Here is a 24,757-nt window from a genome sequence, read left to right on the forward strand (position 1 = left end):
CTCGGTCTCTGAAGTTCATGAGTCACGCAATGATGGGTCTGGGTGGGCAGCCAGGGTTGGATCTAGGTCCTAGTGACCGGTGGGCCCGCTCCACCACAAACCCCGGGGTGAAACAATCTTTCCCAAAGAAATCAATCAAGATTGATTCCACAAATCTCTCCATTCGCCCTGTGGCTGTGGACTCTGGAACTCCAAGTATGGGAATGTTATTGTGCCGACTTCACGCTTCCAAATCCTCATTTTTAACTGCCACTTCTTTAAGGATGTGTTCTACCCTGTCCAGACGTTTGAGCGTTTGCACCGTCCCATCTTCCAGATTGGAGGTGCGCGATTCTACTACATCTAGCCGCCTGTCGTGGGCCTGTATTTTGGAGCCCAAATCCGCAATGTGTTTATCCAAGGTGTCAAAGCGCACGTCCAAGGCTCTAAACCCCACTCTCATTTCCTGCTGGAGCGAACTCATGGTGCCAGGAGGATCCTCCAGTGTGTTGGCTTGTTGGCCGCCTTCCGCCATGTTGGTGACTTGTTCCGGGGCTGTGTCGGGGACTTTCTCAAATGGAAGTAGCCGCTGTTTGGGGTCTTTGCGGCCCATGCCTTGCCCGGGTCAGGAGGTGGGGGTGGGCGTATGTTGTTTGGACAGGCGATTGCGCAAATCGTATCACAGGCGGTGTGGGCACCTTGTCGGGGTCCAGCAACTCTGAGAGGGAGTTGTGTTTTGTCGTCCAGGCAGGGTTTGCAGCGCCGATTGGAAGTGTGGGTCTTTCATTGCTTTCGTTCCCAGCGCTACAAGAGTCAACTGCGCCAGTCTGGAGGTTGGATTGACCAGGATCCGGGCGGTATGTGGTTGGCCTGCTTTCAGATTAGTGGAGTTGTAAGCGCTGGGATGTGCGGAGGGGGCTGCTGGTGGCCGTCTGTGTGAGTGATCCAGGGAGATGCCACAGGGGGGGGGGGGGGGCAGCCGAGCGCCAGCAGTCAAGGAAGTGGAGCCGCTGTATACGGGTGCTCTCCCTGCTTTGCGCGGGAGTCCTGGAAATTGTGTGCCTCTTGTGTGCCCAAATGTTGTCTCCCCATGCGGTGGTCAGAGCTCCGGAGCGGTCCGGGACACAGAAGGCCGCCCGCGCCTCGCTCCAGAAGCGATCTTAAAGCCTCCGGAGCCGAGCCCCGCTGCCTCACCTCTCCCCGATTGCGTGGGGTCAATGTCGCTTGCCTCCTCTTCAGTCGCTCTTAAAACTGCGATCTCGATCCCGCCGCCATGTTGGTGTCAGTGTCAGCCCATGTCCTCGGCAGATCTATGCCCGCAAGGCGTCGATCGAGCAGCTGCTGACTCTAATACGGACCAGAACAGTTCAGGTGTACATCGCTGTGAAAATCTCGATCAGCGGCCGTGCTGGAATGCTGGGAATGTTGTGATTGCCGGGACGGCTGACGGAGCTTCAAAGCCGCGCGGCCATCTTGGTCCGCGGCTTGGCCACGCCCCCACCCTCATGCATCTTTAATCCATCACCAGACACTCCATACCCCCCAAACCCACTCCTGATCGTTCTTTTTCGCTCCTGCTTTCTCTCTTTGTTTCCCTTTTTCCTCCACTTTTAGCCCTTTTGTGCTTTTCTCTCTGATGAAAACAAATGAGTGCTGGTGTCCAAACATAAGTGCCTGTGGGCCCCACCTCTAACCACCAGCTCAATTTAAGTGCTGGGTTCTATAGGGCTTGCCGGGCTCTGGCTTGAATAGGGCCGATTGTTATGATCCCTTTAGAAGGGTGTGTCCTGGTCCAGCGAAGAGCAGTGGAGACTCCGTCCGGCACAGTGTTCCATGGGCAACAAGCAGGCGTGCGACGTGTATAACTATCAGCTGTGAAACATGGCCATAATTAAAGAGGAATGTACATACCATACAGAATATGCGTACAAACTCATTAGAGCTGTAAAACTTTGAAATCATGATACCTTGGGGGCTACGCTGGGCACTTCCTGCGTCGAGGGCCTGCGGCAGCCAGACTGGTGGTGGCCTGCCTCTGCAACCCAACTCAAACCTCTATAGATGCCAAGGTTTCAGATTGCTCATGTGTGACATGTTCACAATTTCAGTGTAATTATGAGTGACAATCAAATGAATGAGTGACACTTTCTCGTGAGCAAAATCGAGCAATGAAGACGAGGAAAACCTATAAGCCCTCAGGAGAGTAAGGATGAGGCATGCATAGGTCACTGACAGGCTGTATAATTTCAAAAAGACTTCAGCTTGCTCAACCGTATGAAAATCATTAGCAGTACGGTCCGCACCGGTCCGGTGCATTGCCTGCTACCTGCCCAGCCCCCCAGCTGGCACCATATTACACCAGCCCCAGCCTGTCGCAGAGCTACACTACATGCTCTGCTGGCTTAGTGACCTCTCCACTCTGGTACATGTACTATGACTTAGTGAAACATCCTTCACCAGATACATGGTACTTGGCAGGGCTGATAACACAATATTCTACACCCCTCCGCTTTCCTGTCATTTTTTTTTAGTTTAGAAAGCAAATCAATGTTCCTTTTCTGGGTCTTCCCTTCAATGCTTCCATGTACAGTGCAGTAGTGACTGCGATTCCCTGTGAAGACCGTACACTGCACCCACAAGGGCATGTAATAGAAGAAGTACTAACATGTTATAAAGAATGGAAGGACATAATGCCTGGCTGTCAAGGAGTATAAGCAATTAATCAAAGGGGAAGACGGAGCGAGCACAAGTCTTGACCTCGACTCCACGAAACAATGAGCATTGATCTCCTCTCGTCCCCCGAGGAAGCGATGACGCTGTAAAACAAGTTATAGGTACTATATACAAATAACCATCCAGTGACCCAATAGCTCATTGCGAAGAAGGGTAAGTGCAAAACTTACCTCCGCATGTCACCAACTACTTACTTGCCTTAATCTGGTCCTGAAGAAAGCCCTCCGACCCGACAGGGCAGCATAAGGGCTGAAACATGTTGACCACTCACATTCTCACAATAGGTGCTATAGAACAGTAGCCCTTCTAGACACACATCATCTCTTTATTTTTTACCTTGCCCCATCTCCAATAGAATAAAGACTCATTTTGGAGAGATGGAGGTAATTTTAAACTCACTTTGCTTTCATTTCTTATCACTACTGTATCACCAGTTGGTCTCCCTCCGGGTGGAGGAAGGCATACGATAAAACCCCATGATGATGCTTTTCACGTAGTTACAAAAGCGGATAACCAAGATATACCTCTCAGTTCTACTGTACGTGAAAGAGGGTTTTTATAAGACGGTTAATACCGAAGACCCTGGTAACACTACAAGACAAGTGATCCATTCCTCTTTGAATAATTGCTCATCTCCTGGAAGCTGAATGGATCTCAGCTTCTCTCTTCCTTGATTGATTAAGAGATGTCAAGGAGGATAGACAAAGTTACTTGTGTTTATTTGTTTATATAACACAAAAAGCATTACTACATTACCTCGAAGCACTTTTAGAGAGAGATCAGGGGTGTGAGCGGGTTAAAGTTGCTCTACTTTTTGATGTTGGCTGATGGGATTACATTTAGCCAGATATTTAATTTCACTTGTGTGGTATAGGTAATGAGTCACCATAAATCATTATTCTGACAGTGCCTTGTTTTGGTGTGAAGCCTGTTGGCAGAAGTAAGGGTGCTTCATTTGGTTCCGGCATTGAGCATCTTTTGTATGGGCAGTCACTACTTGTCTACTGGGCTACAATGCTATGGAGTTCCCAATGTCGAGACTTGGCTGCCTGAAAAGGCGGGTTCTTTGGTTTGTCCTGAATAAGCAGGGGCAATGTGAATGCGCTGGGGGAGGTTGGGCCCATTACTGAGAAGTCAGTCTCTTCTTTACTTTTAGTGAATTCTGAAAATGTATGCGAGCGTGGTATATACATCACAGATGATGAGCCACATCGCACATGATGAGCCAATGCTGAAATCCCAGAAGGAAAATACAGCCATTAATGAGTCACTGGCTACTAGCTCCCGTGAGTGAGACTTCCTCATTAACTGAGATGAACAGGCCTGCAATCGGCCCACGAGCCCTCAGAGATGTTAAATATTTCCACACTCATGCACACTAATGCCATGTGTGTTCATCAGATTGACCCATGCTATCTTTTGAGGCTGTGCATGATATATTCTCCAGGGTAGCGCAATACTGTGCTGCATACATGTATGGACTCCGCTGCAAAGCAGCTAGGGATTTGACAGCCTGGATTAGCCTGAGAACCATAATCTACTGAAACACTACAAATGCTATTTAACCACCCTTCGAGCATCTTTGCCCCTCACCGCACCACACTAGCACATACAGGGCAAATAGCGTCTGTGGTTGTTAACAGTTTTAGACATTTTTTTTTTCTTTATGAAGACTGCTTAGATTTTAAGGTGACCTATGTCTGATGATGTTCTTCTTCCAATTCTGTTATTTGTAACCCACAAGAGTAGGTCTTGTCTGTTCACTTTAATTCTTATAAGATTTGGCCTACTGGTCCCAGTGTGCTATGTGTTGTTGGAGTGAGTGGGCATGTGAGTGGGACTGCATGCCTAAACACTTATAAGGTCCCAAAGGCGAGACCTATCTGCTGAGCCAATGCTTGTTAGAGGTTAAGGTTTTTCTTCCCAATGTGTGCTCTGGTTCTGCAGAGCTGTTTAGCCTCTGGATTCCTTTCTGATCTTGTATCTGAAGAGGCCGGGAAGTCGTGATGGGAGAAAGGATTAGTATGGAGAATATGAAGGTCGGGTAAGAAGAGATTTCCTTCCTTGACTAATTAAGGCACCGAGCCAGGATTGAGTTGCTGTGAGAAATTGGAGTATTAATCCAGGGGGTGAAAATCCACCTGAAATAATCACAGTCCTTGTCAGGGTGAACCACTACAGTCACTAAATAAACCTGTGCTTAACCCTCTGGTAGCTTGAGACTACCCAGTCAGGCTTAACTTCGAGGCAATGTGCAAAGTATTTATGCAGTACTCAAATAGTAATAAAGTGAAACCACAACAAAAATCCCAAACCAATTTTGAAAAATAGAGAATATTTATAAATAAATGATACCAAAACACCATAAATCCAATTAGTGGAACCGCAAATAGTAATTTCGAAAGTTTGAATAAAAATGGTGCTAGCCATGGTTACCTAGTTGCACTAGAGTGGGTAAAAGCCACAAGTTAAGACCGACCTAGATGGAGCGCGGGTCAGATACAGGGTCCAGGTTCGTCTTGGTGGAAAGTTTACCTTCTGACTTAGAAACTTTTATGGAGATTAAAATTAATGTCGATGAGTCGGTGAGGCAACATGCAAGTTTGATCCGATGCAGGGCTTGACAACTGTGTGCTCGCTGAAGAGCAGGGTCCTTGTGATTGTCGACGAAGGCTGGAAAGCTCTCATCTGGCGAAGTCTGTGCCCTGGAAGGCCTCCGTGCCAGCCAGATGCTGCTCGGCGTCTTTCCAGATAAAGCCTGTTTTGTTATGGCTTAGATGATTTCTGGAAGCCAGATCTCCTTCAGTGGGGAAATAGCAAACTGAGGCTGACTGGCAGTTCGATGGCTTCACCTTCGTCAAAGGTCCTATCCTGGCAAAAAGTTTCGAACTCACAGACCTTGAAGTTTGGGACAGGAGGTGTACATTCCAACACCAGCCAAGGGTGCAGGACCTGTTGGGCACCACTTGGGAATTAGGACTCATTCAGCAGCAGCTAACAGCAGTGTCCACGGCAGGTTCCGTTGGTACTAGTCAGCTAGGCAGTTGAATGGATGAATTTATACACCGTGAGAGGTGCCCTACTACGAGCCTTACCATCTCTGCTCTAATGGGGGAAATTGGTGCCTGGGATTTGCGTGTCCCACGCTGTTCCTGGGTCTGGCACGCTTGCAAGGGGACCCTCATTATGTCTGCTCTGCGATCTAAGAAGGACCGGACACCCTGGGAAATGCTCAGCAGGCCTGCCGCTGCTGGGTCTCCTATAAGTCCCCCACGCTCAACACTGACCTCCAATTGGAGGCAGAGGATCCTGACAGCACGGCCACGAAATCCTTCATACCTAAGCTTTTCACGTCCCTCCGGTAAGACTTACAGATTATGAGAATCCAGCTCTCTGCGGATATGCTGGACATGCATCAGGATCTCAAGGAAGTGGGAGACAGGGTGACCACCATGAAGGAACAGAAATCTGGGAGGGATGAGGAGCTGGAGATGATGCAGCAGGAGGTCCTACGGCTTAAGGAGCAACATATCGAGTTTCAGGCCCACGCGGAGGACCTGGAAAACCGATCCCATTGAAACAACGTTCATGTCCGTGGGGTTTCAGCCCAAGCAGAGGGAAAGGACTTACGGGAGTACATTGAGGCCTTGTTTAGCCACATCCTGAGATTCCCTGAGAGTACGGAGATTAAGGTAGACCGTGTACATCGAGTTTGCTTACCCAACCCTTGCAGCAGACATTCTTGCATGTGTGCACGATTTCAACTCAAGGAATCAATCCTCCACCAGGCCCAGGAGGCCCACCTGATCCAGTTCAGAGGCCACTTACCAGTGGTATATCAGGATTTGTCCACAATTTCACTTCAGAAGCGAAGAGAATTTTGTTCTGTCTTCGAGCATCTAAGAGAAGTGGGGATAGCGTACTCTTGGGGGCACCCCTTTCACCTCATCTTCCGTTACGAGGGCAAATTGCGGCAAATACGATCCCGCAGGTAGGCACTCGGTGTCATTGGATTCAGGGAGGAGGCGACTCCTGAGGGAGGGCCAGCCCACCGGATGACATGGGCCATAACCAGCACTGGTGGCACAAGAAGAAAGAGTCCCTGGGAGGCACAAACCGGACACTGCTACCATTGTTAAAGAAAGGCAAGTAGTACTGACCCCTCTGGGAGGTTCGCAAGTGCAATCAGAGGCTCCCTGAAATCGCTATGGAGTGTCAGGCAGGAGGGCTTCGGGCTGGCAGAGTCAGAGAGGCCCGCCAGCCGCACAGTTATCTTCTTCTGATCCCCGAATGGCTGACTCTCTGCAAAAATGATCTCACTGTGAAGCTCTGTTCTCACCACTTGTTTCACTTAACGTTACTGGCTTGTGTTTGTTTGGGGTTTTCTGCACCAAACCTACCTCAGCATGCCCCCTTGAAGGTGCTTCAACAATTCCCTACTGCTTATAATGTATCTGAAACCTCAAAGCGAGGCGTGCAACCCTCTTCCACAACCTTTTTCAATAAGGTAAGCCTCTGTTTTGGAGGTGGTTAATTAATTTCAATTCAGTGGTATTCTGTTGACATGTTATTGCTATGTTTTTTTTTTTTTTACATGCTCCTTTATAAATAATTAGTATGTACATGTTTATATGTATCTCTATTTATAAGTATATTTAATAGTTATTTATAAAATACCCGCCATCCTCAAAGTTTAAATTTGAATAAATATTCTTCTTTGGTAACTGCTAACTATTTTGATTCAAGCATGTGAATCTATGAAAAATCCAATACTGGATAAGAAACAAGTTAATTAGTTGTGTTCAGAAAACCTACATTATGTACTTTGGAACAAATAATATAAACAGATCGAACTTCTTTTAGTACTACTAAGTATGTACATTATTTCTGGTCTGTACATCCTACATTCTTTGGTTGCTGCAATTTTATTTTACGGAATCAGTGCAAAACATATATTATCTTGCATTGAATCTTAAGATGCAAATATTCATATTTCTTTTTGCACATATTGTTGCTATGCACAAAATGTATTTTCCTTTGATCACATTCATGTGAAGTTGTAACATTCAAAACCCATCTTTCTGTATGGAATGCCTCCTGATGAACAAATGGAGAAGCAAATGTTCTCATGTTCTTTCAGGACTCTTTTGCTGTCCATTAGGGTTCCTTCTTATTTAGTTTGAACGATGAGAGGAAGGGGTAAGAATATTTTTTTGTTTTAAAGTAACCAATTGTGTAATACTGCATCCTTATTGAGTCCCTGCTTGGCTGTAGCAAATGTCAGAATTAGTTCACCTTCCTGTTTCCTTATGAATTTTTATGTAATTTCTCAATTCCATGGAAAGTGAATGTTTGTTAGTGCAAATTTTGTTTTTAATAGTGTTCAACTAATGGTAGTTTTATCTCCGATTTCTGAATATTCCGGTAATGTTCTTTAATTTGGCCTTTAAGTGCTCTGATGGGGCTATCAATGTAGTGTTTGTTCCATGGACATACAATGTTGTATCTAACATATGTGCTGTTGCAATTAATCATCCATACTTTGATATGGTGTTGTGGACCTGTATCATCTATTTAGTGAGTTTGTTATCACAAAGCTTACCGATAGAGCAATTGCTACATGTGTAGAATCCTTTAGGCTTGTCCAAAAAGTTGCTTGTTTTTCTTCTCTCATCATTGAAGAATGAATAACAAAGTTTTGCCTCAGATTAGGTGCTCTTTTAAAATGTTTCTGGGGATCTGGTCGAACACCCTCTTGTAATTGTGGGTTGTCAGTTAATTATGAGCAGTGTTCACTTAAGATTTTTTTGACATAATTTCCATTGCTATATTCCGTGACAAAGTAAATGGTACTGTACAATTACAGATTGTGTTCTTTGGGACCTTACACTAAGAACATACTAACCTTGAAAAACACACACTCACTAAAGTAAAGTTCAAATGAATTAAGAGGAGGAGATGGCCCAACCCTCATATGAGTGTCATATGTTTTCCCCATGACAAATCACTGAACATTAAATATCAAAGGTGCTAAAGAACAGGCAGTGCGAAGTCGACCTAAAACTATATATATTATTTTGCCCAAATTAGAGTATGCAATTGAGTGCTGCTTTGGGCAGCCAGCAAAAAAAATCTTTTGCCAGACTCCAACTCCTTCAAAACATGGCAGTAAGATTTATCTTCGGGCTCTGCAAAAATTATCATGTAGCGATGGCTCATTGTAAACTATGTTGGTTGCCAGTCCGTAGAAGAATCAAGTCAGCCTACCGGACCTAGTCTACTATACATTACATTACCCAGAAGCACAACCTATTCAAGTGTGAATTTTAGCCTATTTCTAGGTCTCGTGTTTGGCAGCGCATGCGCTGCATGCGCTGTCTCTGCGAGACTCAAAGTAATCTGTATGTTGGCTTCAACTTTGTGTAATTTCTCCTGCCCCTTGCGATTGGTTGAAATCTGGCATGCTGTTGTTTTCTTGCCTTCTGTTGGCTGTTGCACCTTTGGTAACTTCCTTGTAGTCCCGAGGCAGCGGCGCCTAACTACAGTTTTCCTCCGCTTCCTGGCACTTAATTGCCTGCAGTGTGCCATCTGTTGTTTACCCCTCCCTGACTAACGTGTGAGACCCTGCCGACAAATGTAAGTTGTGGTTGGGGGCATGGCCCCCCTCTTCTCCCTCCTCGGCCTTGTTTAATATCCTGTTTATAAGTCTCCTTTGCTCCATCCATACTCTTTGTACTCTTTCGTTAGCTGCTGTTCAGAGGCAGGTTAGTCGCGCAACGCCCATTGGACTCAAAGGGCTTCAGCCCCCCGTGTTTGTCAGCCCGGGCTGAGACAGCTTCCCTGGCACACACACAGCCGCACCTGAGCACTTCACAGGTCTTTTAAAGACCATTTGCATGTTAATGAGGCTTCGTTGTTGTTTTACCCCTTCTAAGAGCCCCTGCAGCTCCACTCTACCTATTGATTAAAGTAACAAGGCCAGGGTGGGGATGTCAACCCTGCAGATGCCTCTGCACCCGTTCCTGTCCTCGTCTCACCACCTTAACTGCCCCAGTCCACTAAAAGGTCAACCACAGAACTATCCAGTTCACTAGGTGGGTGGCACCACCAACCTGCTCCCACCACTCAGTGAGCTGACAGAGCCAGCCATGGCCACACACACTGGTGGCACATATGGTTGCACGGCTGAACAATCACTCCATGGCCACGGCTGGAGGGAGCAAGCGGTCACTCTTGTTGCATTATGGTGGGGATGATGATGATTTTCAGGCTGTTCCGTAATCTCTCGATCACTTGTGGCGGTACAACTATGAAGAGGGCAGTGATCACCTTTAATGTGCATTTTGAACCACTGCGGAAACCAGACTCTGAAAGCTTCATCATGGCACAAGTTCAAAACACAATTTGAGAGTGAGCTGCGGTTAGTGGTCAGAAGAAGGGTGATGGACGTGTAACCCGCAACAACATATTCTGCTTCAAGATGTGATAAGGAAAAGCTATCTGAGAAGACTTAGAGAGCATCCACAATCCAGGCAACATCGATAACCAGCCCGTCAGCCCTCTTCATCACATTGGATGCCAGGACCAACTCAAGAGAACCTGCGCCTCCACCAAGAGATTGTGGTGTATCTTCAAGGCCGGACCCAAGTCCATCTCAAAGGCTGTAGGACGATATTTGCTGAAAAGAAACTAGAATAACAACTTTGGGAAACTTTTGTATTTGTTGTTAGGAAGAGATATAGCGAGTCCATCCTATACACCTTAACACACACTACCATGCAACCTGGCATTCTTGTGCAGCATCAAAGTATAATTAAAGGATGCCTGGGTGCATGCACTCAGACTGTGCATGCCTCTAACTGGTGTCTGCTCAGTCCTGTTGCCATGCAGCACGAGGTCTACTCCCAGCAACACAGTTTTACCTTTGGAGAGACTCAATAGAAATACATATACACATACATACTCAACTGACGATTAGCTTTAATGTAGGCTTACATATGTGAACTAAAATAGCTTGGGGCAAAACTCCTGAATATTATTCACAAGGGCTCGTTTGCAATAATGTCCACTCTGTATAACTTTCCAACTTCTGAAGTCTACTGCAATCTATTGTCTCATATAGACACTTGACAGAAAGCTTTCTCCGCTAACCAGTGCAGGAAACAAGCATATGCAATGCAATAGGTCTCGCATTATTAAAGTTTGAGCTATTGGTGTTGCATTATTTAGCAACGCCAATAGCTCAAACTTTAATAATGCGATACCTATTGCATTGCAAATGCTTGTTCTATTTTCTTAGCACCCTCGTCTCTCTTCCTCCCTCCACATGGCTGTGGTTTCCCGCCGTAGATGCAGTTGCCTAAAAGACCTAAAAGACCTAGGCTTTTCAGTGTTGGCACCCAAACTACTGTTTTCTCTTTGCTGTATTGCTGAATATGACTTCCCAGAGCCTTAGACAACCATCATTTCCTTAAGCTTCTTGTCAAGAAAGTGCTCACTCAGCTTTGGGGCCTAGATGCCCGTGTCATGAACATGCACTGATAACTACCTTACTGATTGATTGAGTCATTCATTATGCATTACATGTTTAAACAGAGGCATGCATTCGCTACAGTTACCCACCATATCTCAAACCATTTGGAATGTTTCCTTTGGTGGTAAATGTGAGTGGGGCGGAAGGTACCTTGTTTGGTGTGAGAAGGCTGCAAAGAGACCGTAGAGGGATAGGAAGGACCTTAAAAGCCACTGACTGATGGGGTGGATGTGGCCTAGCAGGATTATTAACGACTCACTCCCTTCCCCTCCCCTCCCCCCAGCTCCTCACCCAACCATTACTTGAGAAGTGGGGTTGGTGGGATTGGGAAATTGTAGCCTATTCCCAAATTGATTTTATCTCATGGATTTTCTGGCTGGAAAGAATTGGTTCTGTGTTCCTTCACCTGGAGAATCTGACCGCGAGAACACCAGGCCACTAAGACATGAGTGCAATCCCACCCAGAGACACAGCTCCACCCACATGTAAACAAACAGTGCTTAGATGATAGGAGTGTGCAAAGAAAGTGCTTCTAATGCACTACAACCTGCAATCAGACTGTTAAGGGTAAGTAATTTTTTGTGTTTTTGGTAGACAGATAACATGCTTTTTGATGTTTTAATTAAAATGAATATTATAGGTATACCTTGGATTGGAATCGGTTAGCACTTCTAAGTTCACCATAACGAAATAAACATAAATCCAAAGAATGTATGCGATATGTAGCACATAATAAATTAATTTGAAATACGCCTTTCCAAGCTATAACTGTTAATGTAAATTTGATCTCTCTTTGGTTTGTCAATCTTTTGGCTGCTTTGCTAATTTTAATTAGCACGTTTAATGAATTGGAACAATGAAAATAAATAATAATTATTAGTGTTTCATTTTCCTTGTAGTCTGCTTCAGAAAGTCCAAGAAAACCAACAACTAGCCCTTTGCCTTCACAAGCTGCAAATACACAAATGCAGAGTATTTCGGAAGAACAAAGTGGAGGTAACTGGTCCTCTATGTTAAAGAGTTTTGTTCCTTTATTATTGGGCATTAGAATTCTATAAGTCATTCATTCTTGGTATCCAAGCCTATGTAGCTGTTATATTAATTAATGGAGGCCCAAAAAGTATACACTATTTAACCTACAATTGTGTGACTTGATTGTCTACTTCATGTTTTTGTCTGGTAGAGCAGTACTTTTGTGTTATTTTATTCACCTTTTCTTGGTTTTTAATTGCCATTTCAGTTTCATGAATATACTTCATTTCAGAATGAGGCTCAGTGTTTCGATATCACAAGTCTAGGATTTTTTGATTGATAATGCATATTACAGAGTCAATGATGGCGCCAGGCCGTGCACCAAACTCTTGAATGTAGCATATGATTTTAAAAATTCCAATTGAACTGAAAGAAACAAGGTTAAAGTGAAGCTATGATTATCTTTTGTTATAAAACCTTATCATAGGTTTAAAAAAAAAAATGAATTAAAACAACAGTTAAAGTGCAGTCTTGGTTATGAATGAAAGCCCGGCAAAATACAGAAATGTTTAAGTTATTGTTAGCAGTCTAATAAGTAACTTCCTCAACAGCCATGGAACCCATAACTCGCACACCACCTGCAATGTTTATGGCTTCCCAATATTTACATCAATGAGTGACACCACGAGGGGGCGTGGCCAGCAGGAGCAACATGACGGACGCATCTTGAGTATGCTCCACCACTAATCCCCATAATCGGTACATTTCTCCGTTATCTGAAGCCATCGGTAATGAGACACCATGGCGGATTGTTGGGTGAGCTCCCCAGGTACCTGCAGAAGTAGCGACATCACTGACGCTGTTGCTGTGGGGGCAGGCGGGCAACTAGAGGCACATTTCGGGGGGGGTGAAAAATATTTCGGGGGGGCTAATCCTTCCAACCATAGACAAAGTGACTGAAAGAAGAGGTGAAAACACACCAAACGCTTAATTTACACGTAAATGGTCTTTTAAAGACCTGTTAAGTACTCGAGCCGGGCCCCTGCCGGGAGAGTGCAACCTGGGAGGAGTCCACGACATGAGGCGGTGTGGTCAGCGGTCGTATGGTTAACTGGCAAGCAGTGGAAAACGCTGCAATCCGTGACGTCTGAGGTGAGAGAAGGCGGATGGCGCCCCGGCCCTGGGAATAGACCGCAGCCTTGGGAGCGGCCCATGCCGGGGCTCGCTCGGGCTGTTTGAGGAAGCAACACGGGTGAGTGTGTGGGCTGACCGAAGTGCCCCGGGAATGAGCGCAACAGCTGCTAACGGGCCCGGAGACACTTATAAGTAATGTGGAGGATGCCAGACTTTGTGTTGTACACCTAATAATAAACAGTGGTGCAGAGTATATTTACAAAAGATCCTGGGAGAAATCCGGGCCTGCGCATGCCAGAATTGGCTTCAAATGTAGATTGCGTAGACATAGGAGGAGATGGAGGCAGCCAACGGTGCCCGCAATAACTCCAAGCGCTGATTCGGGTGCCTGGACTTAGGGAGTGACTAGTGCTTGGATCTCCTTGTGTACAGGCACAGAAGGCAGGTGGCGGGTAGCACTGAGGCCCAGGAATGGAGTGGTGAATACATGAAAGCATACATAGAGCTCTCTGGTGAGCAAGGGGGAACCACGTCTCGACGGCGGTCAGTTGGGAGAAGATCTGTGGGACACCACCGCAATGGTTGCAACCCGGGACTCTGCCTGGGACAGTGCACACTATTGACCAAAGTAATACGCGGTGAACACAGCCAGTCGCAGGTGGGAGCAAAAAGGAGGCCTTTGCTTGTGGACATCCTCGCACAGGAAGAATACTGTGAAACGTGGTTGGTCCGTAGGAAGGATGGATGCACATTTCCACGGCATGCTGGAGAAAGGGGGTACCATTGATTCACCTTTGCGGAAGGGGAGTCCTGGGCTCAAGACAGTGGAAGCTGGACTGATGCTATAAGGAGAATACGCGACAGGCCCAGAAAATAATTGTTGTCCACCTCAGTGAGAGATTTGTGGCGGGCTCATATTGTTGCTCCCGCTTGGAGGCAAAACCAAAGGGGATGATGGAGGGAGTGTTAAACATTGCAAGCATTCACCCCCAGTCAACTGATCTGGGTTTAATCCATCATCATTCTTTAGCTCACTCCGCCACCCCAGTTCAGACATGGCCATATGCAAATCAGTCCTGTGCCTCCATCATCGTTCTTTAGCTCACTCTGTGGAGGCATGGCACAGCGAGTCACAAAGTCCCGCCACTTTTACTGCTCTAGCCTACCGGGAGCTTCAAGACAGCTGGTGTGCATCGGGGGGGGGCCTAACTGGCCAGATGGGTCGCACTAAAGGAGCCAGGTCGAGGACTACTTCACAAGTTACTGGTACAGTGGACATGGACGAAACGCAACCGATAGCGCAACAGGAAACCCTGACTGATGGATTAGACGCCATATTGAAAGCCATAGAGCGATCCAGAGAGTTGATAGAATCCAAAATAGACAAAGTTGTGCTTGACCGTACGTTGCTGTTCGCGGATCACCGGAAACTGAAGGACAGAGTTGCTGCTGTGGAACAAGATGTTACAGACCTGAAACCTGCCACTGACTTCCTTTAGAAACGGCAAAATGCACATGAGTCCAGAATACGGCAACTCGAAGACCGAGTGGAAGATGCAGAGGGTCGCTCCAGGAGGAATAATGTCTGCCTAGTTGGGCTGCCAGAAGTGGTGGAGGGCCAGGATGCAGTAGCCTTTTTAGAACAATGGCTTAAGGTTGTACTACCCTCCTTTTCCTTTTCTCTCTTTTTCACCATAAAACGGGCACACCACATCCCGGGCAGGAGACCGGCACCAGGCACTGGGACGTGCCAACTCATATTTACACTGCTACACTTCAAGGACAGAGATATGATCTTGCGAGAGACTAGGAGGATGCCTGAGATCAAATTTGACAATGTCAAGGTCCTCTTCTTTCCGGATTACACAATAAGGGTTTAGCTACAAAGGGGATCTTTCTTGCATGTTAAACAGAAACCTATATAACTAGACATCACATACTCATTGTTCTATCCGGCAAGGCTGTGAGTGGTCTCTGAAGGGAACGCTAAGTTCTTTCATACACCTAAAGACGCATGGGACTGGCTTAAAACCACCGGGCGGTTCTTGGGCCCCAGGCCTATGACATACTGGGTGCCAGGAATGGAGAGACAAGTGGAACGAGGAATCGGCATCAACAACTTAGGAAGCAGAACCAGATTCTGTTGGCGGCACCAGGTCCTGAACAAATCAGACAGGAGCGACAGGCGGCAGTACGAGTAGCAGAGCGAATAGCTGAAGTTGCAGAGTCAATCATTAAAGAGGGAACTCCAGTTCACTCCTTGGAGGATGAAGGCTCATCAGCAGCTGGACTATCGGACACAGTATCGCTGCGGATACCTGACGTCACGCCGCAGACTTCTGATGGTATCGTATAAAGATTGGGATCATGATGATGACATCATGAACTGCCCGTAGAACTGCATCCCATAAACATTTGTTACTATTACTCTTGCATTGCTTATTACAATAGGGGGGTTGTAGAATTAGTACGCCACTGATTATTCATTGTTTGCACGTGGGGCTCTAATTTGGATCCGCCTGGGTACACCTTTTGCGACAGATGAGGAAATTGCTGATAAACACAGCAGATATGTATTTTTAAAAGCTGGATGGGCGCTATATTCGGTGGGGTTGTGTGTATGCCCCTAATACGGACCAGGGTCAATTCCTTAGATTGCTATCTCAAATATTAACAAAATGGTGTGACATTCTGTGGCTGATTGGAGGGGATTTCAATAGCATCTTCGATTCTAAATTGGATAGATCCTTTTCCCCCTATGATGCACGACCGCCACAACTAATGCTGTGGTATTGAAAAGGTGCATGGGTGGGATCTAGTCTACCTAGGTAGGCATCGTAATAACTAAGAGAGGATATATTCATTTTACTCCGTACCCCACGATCTACACGTACAACTGGATAGGTTTCTAGGCTCACTCTCCCTACTCCCTTACATAATGGGCTTGAACTATTGGGGTCGTATGCATTCGGCCACAACCCACATTACCTTACACTGGCATGGGAGTGCAGGACTCCCGATATCCCTACCTGGCGGTTACAACCGGCGATGTTGAAAGACCCGCTCTTCAGGGATTCATAGGGGAGGCCATCAGTGAGCATTTTTTTACACAACATCGGGACTGCCTCGTCCACTACGGTGGCGCGTGCTGCCATGAAAGTTACACTACAGGGGAAGTGCCTAGGGATGGGTTGTGGATTGAAGAGGCACATAGAACCCGGAGTTACTTGTAATAGAAAAGGACCTATTGGCATTAGAATCCCAAATGTTAGAAGGCGCTTCAGTTCCCACCTCGCTACTAGAAGCGCGTAAAAAACATACGGAACTCCTTGAACGCCAGCAGTGCTTGAACTTTGCGGCACATTCAGCAACAGCACACGCAAAAGCTAACAGATGAGTGCCCTTGTTTGCCTGGCTCATCAAACAGGATCAACCTAGGGGACCCCCATCAATGTGCTTCGTTTACCGGACGGTAGGCATAAGTACACACAGCATGAAATTCACAGCGAGCAGCCTACGCACTTTACTAGGCTATGTAGATTGGCCTTGGAGGTCCTTGAGACAGACTTATAATCCTTTCTTGATGGTCTAATCTTCCCCACTATCACTCCAGAACAGCGTAGGGAATTGGATACTCTGCTTGCGCTGGAGGAAGTGAGTGGCACAATGCGAGCACTGCCGTCTGGCAAGGCCCCGGGGCTTGATGGCTTCCCCCACAAATTTTACAAGACGTATGCTGATCTGTTAAGCCTACAATTACTGAGGGTCTATACGGAAGCATTAGGGGGTACTTCTCTTCCAGCCTCTTTGACAGAATGAATATTGATTACACTTCCGATACTGGGATAGAGACCCCACACATACAAGTTCCAACCGACCCCTGGTGCTGCTAAATGGGGACTACAAGGTATTGGCTGGTGTTCTGACCGGTGGATTGGCACCAATCATCCCGCATCTGGTCCTCCAGGATCAGAATGGCTTCATCCCAGCCCAAAGCATCACTTTAAATATTTGCAGACTTTTCCAGGTAATGCTTAGCGCTACAGTGGATTGGCCGGCAGCAGGATGCCTGGTCTTGAACCTAGAGAAGGCCTTCGATACAGTGGACTGGCCTTATATGTTTGCTGTGCAGCAACGATTTGGGTTTGACCCATACTGCCTAAGTTTAGTCAAGCTATTGTATGGAACTCCGGCAGTATGGGTCCGTCTAGGAACCTTGGTCTCAAGGCCCTTAACGATTGGTAGAGGGACTAGACAGGGGTGCCCCCTTTCCCCACTAATATTTTCCCTAGATATAGAGCCTTTGACCATGACTCTGCGTCAATCAGCGATACATTGGGGTATACAACTGGAAAAGGAGACACATGCCATCTCGCTTTATGCAGATGACATCTTGCTATACATAAGGGACCTGCAGGCGATACCCCATATCATCCCGATACACTTAAACTCTTTCCTATGCTATCAGGATTGGGTGTGAACTGGGGGCAATAATGTTTATTTCCCTTTACTCCTAACACAGAGGCACCCTGTCTGGTGGTGGATGGTGCACTGGTGACCTGCCACCCGGTTGTATTTTGGTACTTGGGAGTACGAATTTATCACACCGACTGATGGTAATCTATCCAGAGGAATTACAGCTCTAAGATCCCAAATAAAATTCTGGAACACGATTCATTTCTCTGTTGCAGGTTAGGTAACGCTTATTAAAATGGTGATATTACCCATATTGTTATATTATTTCGGCAATCTTCCGACATACTTCCCAGCGTAATTTTTTCTGCCTCTGGAAGGGATAATGAGACCTTCAATGGAGCAACACTCACTGTAGGGTGGTGTTAGCTAAACTATACTTACCTCAAGCACGGGGTGGGTTAGCTCTACCCAGCATGGAACATTATTACTTGGCATCCCAAATACAATTGGTGGCTAAATAGGCGGTGGAACTACATCTTGCTGATACAGCCTCTTTTACCTCTCCACCCCTCTCTCAGCCCTCCTGGAAAGCAGGCTGGGACAGTTCAAATGGCATAATCCAGGAGTCACTGGTCACATCTGTTCTGGGGTCTCAGCTTCGCTCCTCGCTGATATCACTGCCAGGGCCTTTCCCATCAAAATGTCAAAGAGGATCCCCCTCCTGTGTTTTTTGTTCCAGGGGACTAGGCTCTCTCCTTTGGTCAGTGGGTTCAGCCTGTCCCTAGCCCTGGTACAATCTGACAGGAAATTAACAGATGCTGATTTTCATCCCACTCCTTCCTGCTGAGGAGCGAAGGGAAGCACTGTCAATTATGCCTTTTGTGAGGGGAGGCCTTTGTTCCTGCTGCTGGAGAGAAATGCAATAAACTGGGCCCAATAGGGTGACAAAAGGAGGCCTGGGATCTGATTCTGACAGTTCTGGATGACCTTTAAAAAGTACTTGTATATTCTTGGGATCTGCAAATCTGAACTGGGTGCACCTTTTACGCCCCAGTTTCATACCTCACGGGACGTTGTAGACCTAAGGGAAAATAAACTGCACTCTAATGCAGATTTACCTCTATATGAATGATAGTGTCACTAGACACAAAACAGTAAATCACACTGACTTTCCTTATATGTGCCCTTAAATACTATAAGGCCTATACCAGGTTAATATCTTAACACTGCAGAGTCCCCATGCGTTAGGCTATCTCTGCACCATAACTGGGCTGTACACAACGGAAGTCTCACATACAGCCTGCGCACGTGTGTGGCCATGTGTTCACGTGTAACCAGCCAAATGCCCCTAACCCTAGCTGTGTCACTGTGTCCTTGTCTTAAAATGCGGACACTGGTGGTAAACACATGCAAACACAAGGACTCAGTTTACAATGTAAATACCTTGGGTGTGACACATGTAGTAAGTCTCACCCACAGTAAAAAGTCCAAAAAGCAAAAAATCTGTGTATATTAAATGGGCAGAATCCATCTTGCAGCACATGCAGCTGTCAGCTGGATATAGGGGAGAGATAGCCATCTCTCATAGGTTTACTCTTACCTAGTCAGTGGTAACAAGTGGAGGTTGGGTCTGACCAGACACATCATTCACTAGTTGCCCGCTACCACTGAGCTGCCCATTTGACAGCTTAAACCAAACCTCCCAAACAGAAGTGACAAATACAATCGCACATTAAGGCTCTGCATCCCTTCACTTAAGATAGGCCCCACCTGACCAACTGGTACGGCCACTTTAGATGCACACGCCTCCTGCACCATCACACCATGCTGGGGGAAGCATCCACCAGCCATACCAATGCCTGGCAAACTAGGACTTCAAGGGGCTTTGCGCATCCTCCCCAAGGCTGGTCCACCACCATTGCACCAGGCAGGGGTCTTCTTAGGGCAGAACCTCCTGCACACCCTCCAGTTACAGGGCATTTTCCCTCAGTCTTGGGGTCTAACCCCACAGAATCTATCTGATTGGGCATCCAGCTGGGCATCGCCACAGTCACTGCCTCAGGTGTAGTTAAAAACAGTTTTAGGATGACATCCTTCACTGTTCTCGGGTACCTACCCTACCTTTATATCCTGTGGTCCACCACTTACCCATCCGGGAATCTCGGGAGTCCTATCCCTCTCTCTTATCTCCTCAGGGTCAGTCATTACACCTTCTATTTCTGGAACCATCCTCTCAAAGGCCACACACACCACTATGGGCCACCCTTGGATAGCTCCCTCTCCACACCAGATACACAAAAGGACCACAGGAACAACAACTTTCTTTCAAACTCTACAGTGGGAACATTTCTCTTCCAGACCCCCACCCCCTTTCCGGTGGGAAACCCTAGGGGGAGAGCCAACTACTTGAGTATCCTTCTGCCCCACCCTTCCAGTAGTTTCTCCCTTGTGCCAATGATGGAAAAAACTGTATAAAGAATGGCTCTTGGTTGGCCGCCCTCCTGGGAAATCTTCATTACCTATAGAAAGCGTAAGAATTTCTTGGCACTCCCAATCGCTTTCTACAACCAGAGGCAGGGCACACCCCTTCACTCATTTCTCTGGTGCTGGTACCTGTTGTAGTCCATAAACTTGCAAAAAAATACAGAAGCATAGTGTGTAGTGCTAAGCTTCGAAGGGCAGTATGGTCTGGGACACTCTAATGGGAACATTATGTGTGAAATCGTACCCAGTCATCATGTCATTTAACGAAATGAACACTGAACATAATAAGCACTGTTAATACATCAACCAACCATGTTTCCGCATGGTGTGTGCCTGGGTTTCCTTATCCATATCTGGAGTTCACACAACCAAACCTGTGAACCCCACTCAGAACCTTGCGGTCTGATATTTGCCCAGTAACACATTGGTAATGTGTGGGAAAACTGAACTACTGAAATGTTAGCAATGTGTACCGGAACTTGATTCTATTTTCCCAGCACTGAGCACCGAAGTTGAAAAACTGGTTATTAGTTGTGCAGAATATGAGGCCTGCAAAAGTAATTGTTCTACAGGTTCCCCTTACTGGGAACCAAGCACCTCCCCTGTGTAGGCCTTGGATTCGCTACTCTGAGAGAGTAAAGCACTACAATGGGATGGTTGGCTCCCAGTAAGAGGAAATTGTGCAACTATTACTTGGCAGGCTTCGCATTCTACACATCCTATACAGCAAATAACCCAATTTCCTACACCGATGTAAATAATCTTCAACAGAATGGAAGCTGGTTTGTCGGTTTGTCGGGTTTAGTTGATGTCATCTCCTTCACATTGATAGTCGGATACGGTAGCACCCAAGATAAGTGACTTTTAATCAGTCTTGCTGATGATATTCTTCCTAAATCTATATTGAGCTATTGGAACAGTAAACATTCTTTTGGAGTTTGATTTGAGATCAAAGTTAGTAGTCCATTGTCACCTGTATTTGCACTTTTCTGTTTCTAAAACGTAATTTGAAGATAATTTTAATAAGCTCTTATACATCTTTGCGCAAAGTGAATACCATGATTGATAAATATGCAATTCTAAGGGTGTAAGTGTTTTTGTAATTCCTTCCATAGACCTATTTTATATTCCTTCTTTCATAAGAGGACCACATGGAAGTAGGATGACTAAACTAGACGATGCAAGAAATATAAATTGGCCATTGGGCCGAGAGGGTATGAAAATGATTCATAGCAGCACCAAACAACACCTAAATCACACTGACTGCTTTTGAGCATGGCAGCATTAACTAATCTCTAACTCAATAACTTCCAGGCTTGTGGAATCTATGCCTATGTATTTTCTGCAATACTAACTTATAAGTTGTATCCCTTCTCAGTGCTATTCTAATGTACAGTGTACGTTAAAGCTTAAAGGAATGTCATTTTAGACTTTGCTTGGTTGTTTGTGTCTTGCAAATTGCTTGTTCTGCATGTTATTGTGGGAGGACACCACACCAAATTATCTTTAAAATAATGTAATTTAAAATTTCTCGCCTTTCAGATTTCTCTGTCAAGATTGCAGTACAGAAGGTAGGTGCACTGTTTCCTTTTCGTTCACTAAAAATACAACATGTACAGGGTATTGTAACTTAATTCTGTTCCTTTTTTCAGCCAAACTCCACACTTGCAAGTTCACAAATGAAAGATGATTTCAAACCAGCAGTCCTAGAACCTATAAAAAAGCAGAATTCAGGTACTACAAAACGCATTTTCTGTTTATGCCTCATCACTTTGTTTTTTCTTTCTCTAACCTTTGGTATTTCATTTCCAGATTTAATGGAAGAGTTGGGCTTAGATGATGCTGATGATATTGAAGGTAAGGCAGCTGCATTTCAAATAGACACGATTGACTATCATTTTTTTAACCACTTCTTAAGCTAAACTTGAAAATAGTTTTATAAAGGGTAAAGTAGAACTAAAAAAAACTGTTTTGTGATGATCCATTGGTAGAATGTGAGTATTGTTGAGAATGGTAGCAACAATATATAGTTTCATTTTCCAGCTAACGTTTTTAACCCTATTAGTATAAAGGTTTGCCCATCACGCTGTTTTATGGTTAATAAAGTCAAGTCCATTTTGAAAACCTAAATGTTATGAAGTTTCCTCTCCATGTCTGTAGATGAAATCAAAGTGCCAGTTCTTGAAGAGCCTTTGTTCAATCCGACTGACATTATTGGAAAGTGACCTTTAATAAATGTGCTGAACAAAATTTGATGCTGTCTTAACTTAGACCATGATATGGTGGACTGTGAGATTTTTAAGGACCCCTACTAACTAACATCAAATCTGACTGTGGTGGGACATTTTAACTGTAAGTGGGAAATACATCTAAAAAGAGTTTGACTGTACTTTGGGTCGATGCACACATGCGAGTGTTAAGCAGACCCCTCATTTTACGGCCTGTGGGGGATTTTCCTCCTTCCATTGCACAAGTTCGAAAATATGCTTTTCACTTTGGTTCTTTGGAGCGGATGAAAAATCAGCATTAGTGCACTTGTTTGTTTGTTAATTTAGCTAGTCAAATTTGCTCTGTTATTAATGGTTTTGGAGACTGCTGGGGGGACACCTCTTTTTGATATTACCTCCAGTGGTGCTTGCTATGTGGTGTGTAGCTCCGTATTGCTACAGGTACGTGGAAATGTAGGAAGAGGGGGTGTGTTTTCATTTGGTGTCGCTGGTGCTTGCTACGTGCCCTGTGGACACATTTTGGTGCTTCTGCGCCTCCCTGCTCCCGGCACATCATGTGTAACATGGTCCTCCCTTGTGGCCTCAAATACCTAGTTTTGCTGACCTCAACTCCGCCTTTTATTTGGACTCTTCCTTGTGGCTGTTTTTATTTTTTGGGTGTTAAGCTTGAGCTGCAGCATTCCTCCTTTCTATTGCCCCACGGGGAGAGGGTCTGAGGCTGCTCTGTGGTTCTTCTGCCCCCTTATACTGCCCCCCAATGGGGTCGGCAGTTAGGGGGACTGTTTCCTGGATGGAGCCAGCAAGGATTAAAGCATCATGCGCAGCCTATGCTTGGAAGGGGGTTGACCCTGGAAGGGGGTGTACCGATGCCCTGCGATACAGCTGAAGCTCTCTGCACCCTCGTGCCACACCTTACCTTGACAGGCTCACTGAGCCCCTGACTAGAGTATCAAGCTCATCATTACACTGAGTTAGGGTGACCAAATTTCCCAAGCCCCAAAAAAATCAGGACATTTCACATAAATAGGATTATAACTACAATTTTATGTTGCAGAGGGGCGCAGAATGCCTGCAAGACGGCACTCACCAACAGAGCCAACACAGACTCCTAGGTGCTAAGGGACAAGGAATAACTACAGGGAGCCTGAAATTGTTGCCAATGTAGTGCAGGAGGGGACTCACTGTCCCAGGTTCCCTTGCTTGCTCTTAAACACCAGAACACTCCCGCCTCACCTTTCCTAGCCCGTCCTTGCCCATCATTGCCAGGAAGAGGCACAGCAGGGTCACCCCCTTGGTATTTTGGAGACGCAGAGGCACCTGGACTGATAAACTCACAGTTTCGTCGCTTATAGTTATTGTGAGCCCTTCTACCCTTTACCCACAGACTGTTTGTCTTATTCTGCTCCATACCCGTGCATCTTGGATTCCTATTTGGTATTTGGACTTCAGTCTCCCAAACTCGCAGTTTCCCTAGTGCTCAGCCTTCAGTGTTGACCTTCTACTATGCATTTGTGACTCAGGATACTATTGGTAGTCCTCTGCTGGAGCTCAGGGCTATATGAGTGGGAGTGCACCTGGTACAAGAGCTGCGCTGGACCTACTGTGGGGCTGCGTACACTTGCACCACCTTCATTCCCATTCCAATTCTTCTCTAAAATATAATTCAAGTACTACCATGGGGAAAAGAAATTCCACTGACTGTGAGAGTGGGAGCCGGAGTGGGGGGTTTCGGCCAAAGTCTAACAAATCTAAGCAGGCCTGCAAGTCCACAGAGTGTAACTGTGTTCTCGACCGCATCGCCGATCTGTCGAATTTGAGGAAATTCTAGTCCCCTCGGTCCTTCCTGCCCTGACTGAACCTCCAGCCCCTCCCATCCTGTCCGTCCTCTCTAGCAGCTCAAATTTAAATCCCCAAAAACGTATCCCACAAATGTTTAATAAACCTACCACAGCACGAAAAATCTCTCCCTAGTCACTCTTCAGCGCCTCAACCTTTGCCTATCATTGTTGAGGTGGAGCCAAGGTATCCTACACTGTCTATCACAGACACAGAGCGGGCCACCTCTGACTCCGACCTTGTCTTATCTAATAGGTTCCTTCCGCTCCAGCATCTGACCTGCACCCCACAGGGAAGAGGGACTGGGGGGTCATTTGGTCATACGGGAAAGGGGTTATTGGCAGAGATAGGGAAAGAGCAACAGCTTTTATCAGGGGTGAAGTCTCCACAGATGAACCAGTCCTGAAGGACCAGGTTACCTCCAGGATTATAAAAGATCTGA

The 24,757-nt window shown here is 46.0% G+C and overlaps 1 protein-coding gene across 10 annotated transcripts in view; it reads left to right on the plus strand.

Moving 5' to 3' along the window:
- ANKRD26 (ankyrin repeat domain 26) overlaps positions 1-24,757 on the plus strand; it is a 1,096,841-nt gene that overhangs the window by 341,358 nt on the left and 730,726 nt on the right. For 6 of the 10 annotated variants that reach the window (XM_078674326.1, XM_078674328.1, XM_078674331.1 and 3 more), the window contains exons 13-16: positions 12,145-12,241; positions 21,794-21,822; positions 21,904-21,985; positions 22,064-22,108. In XM_078674326.1, the coding sequence (XP_078530452.1) occupies positions 12,145-12,241; positions 21,794-21,822; positions 21,904-21,985; positions 22,064-22,108 (253 nt within the window). Of the gene's footprint in view, positions 1-12,144; positions 12,242-21,366; positions 21,466-21,793; positions 21,823-21,903; positions 21,986-22,063; positions 22,109-24,757 lie in introns of all 10 variants that reach the window. The other 4 variants (XM_078674324.1, XM_078674330.1, XM_078674325.1 and 1 more) reach the window with 1 other exon arrangement.

This window comes from Lissotriton helveticus, chromosome 1_1, assembly GCF_964261635.1.
Source record: "Lissotriton helveticus chromosome 1_1, aLisHel1.1, whole genome shotgun sequence".
In the NCBI taxonomy this organism is placed as follows: domain Eukaryota; kingdom Metazoa; phylum Chordata; class Amphibia; order Caudata; family Salamandridae; genus Lissotriton; species Lissotriton helveticus.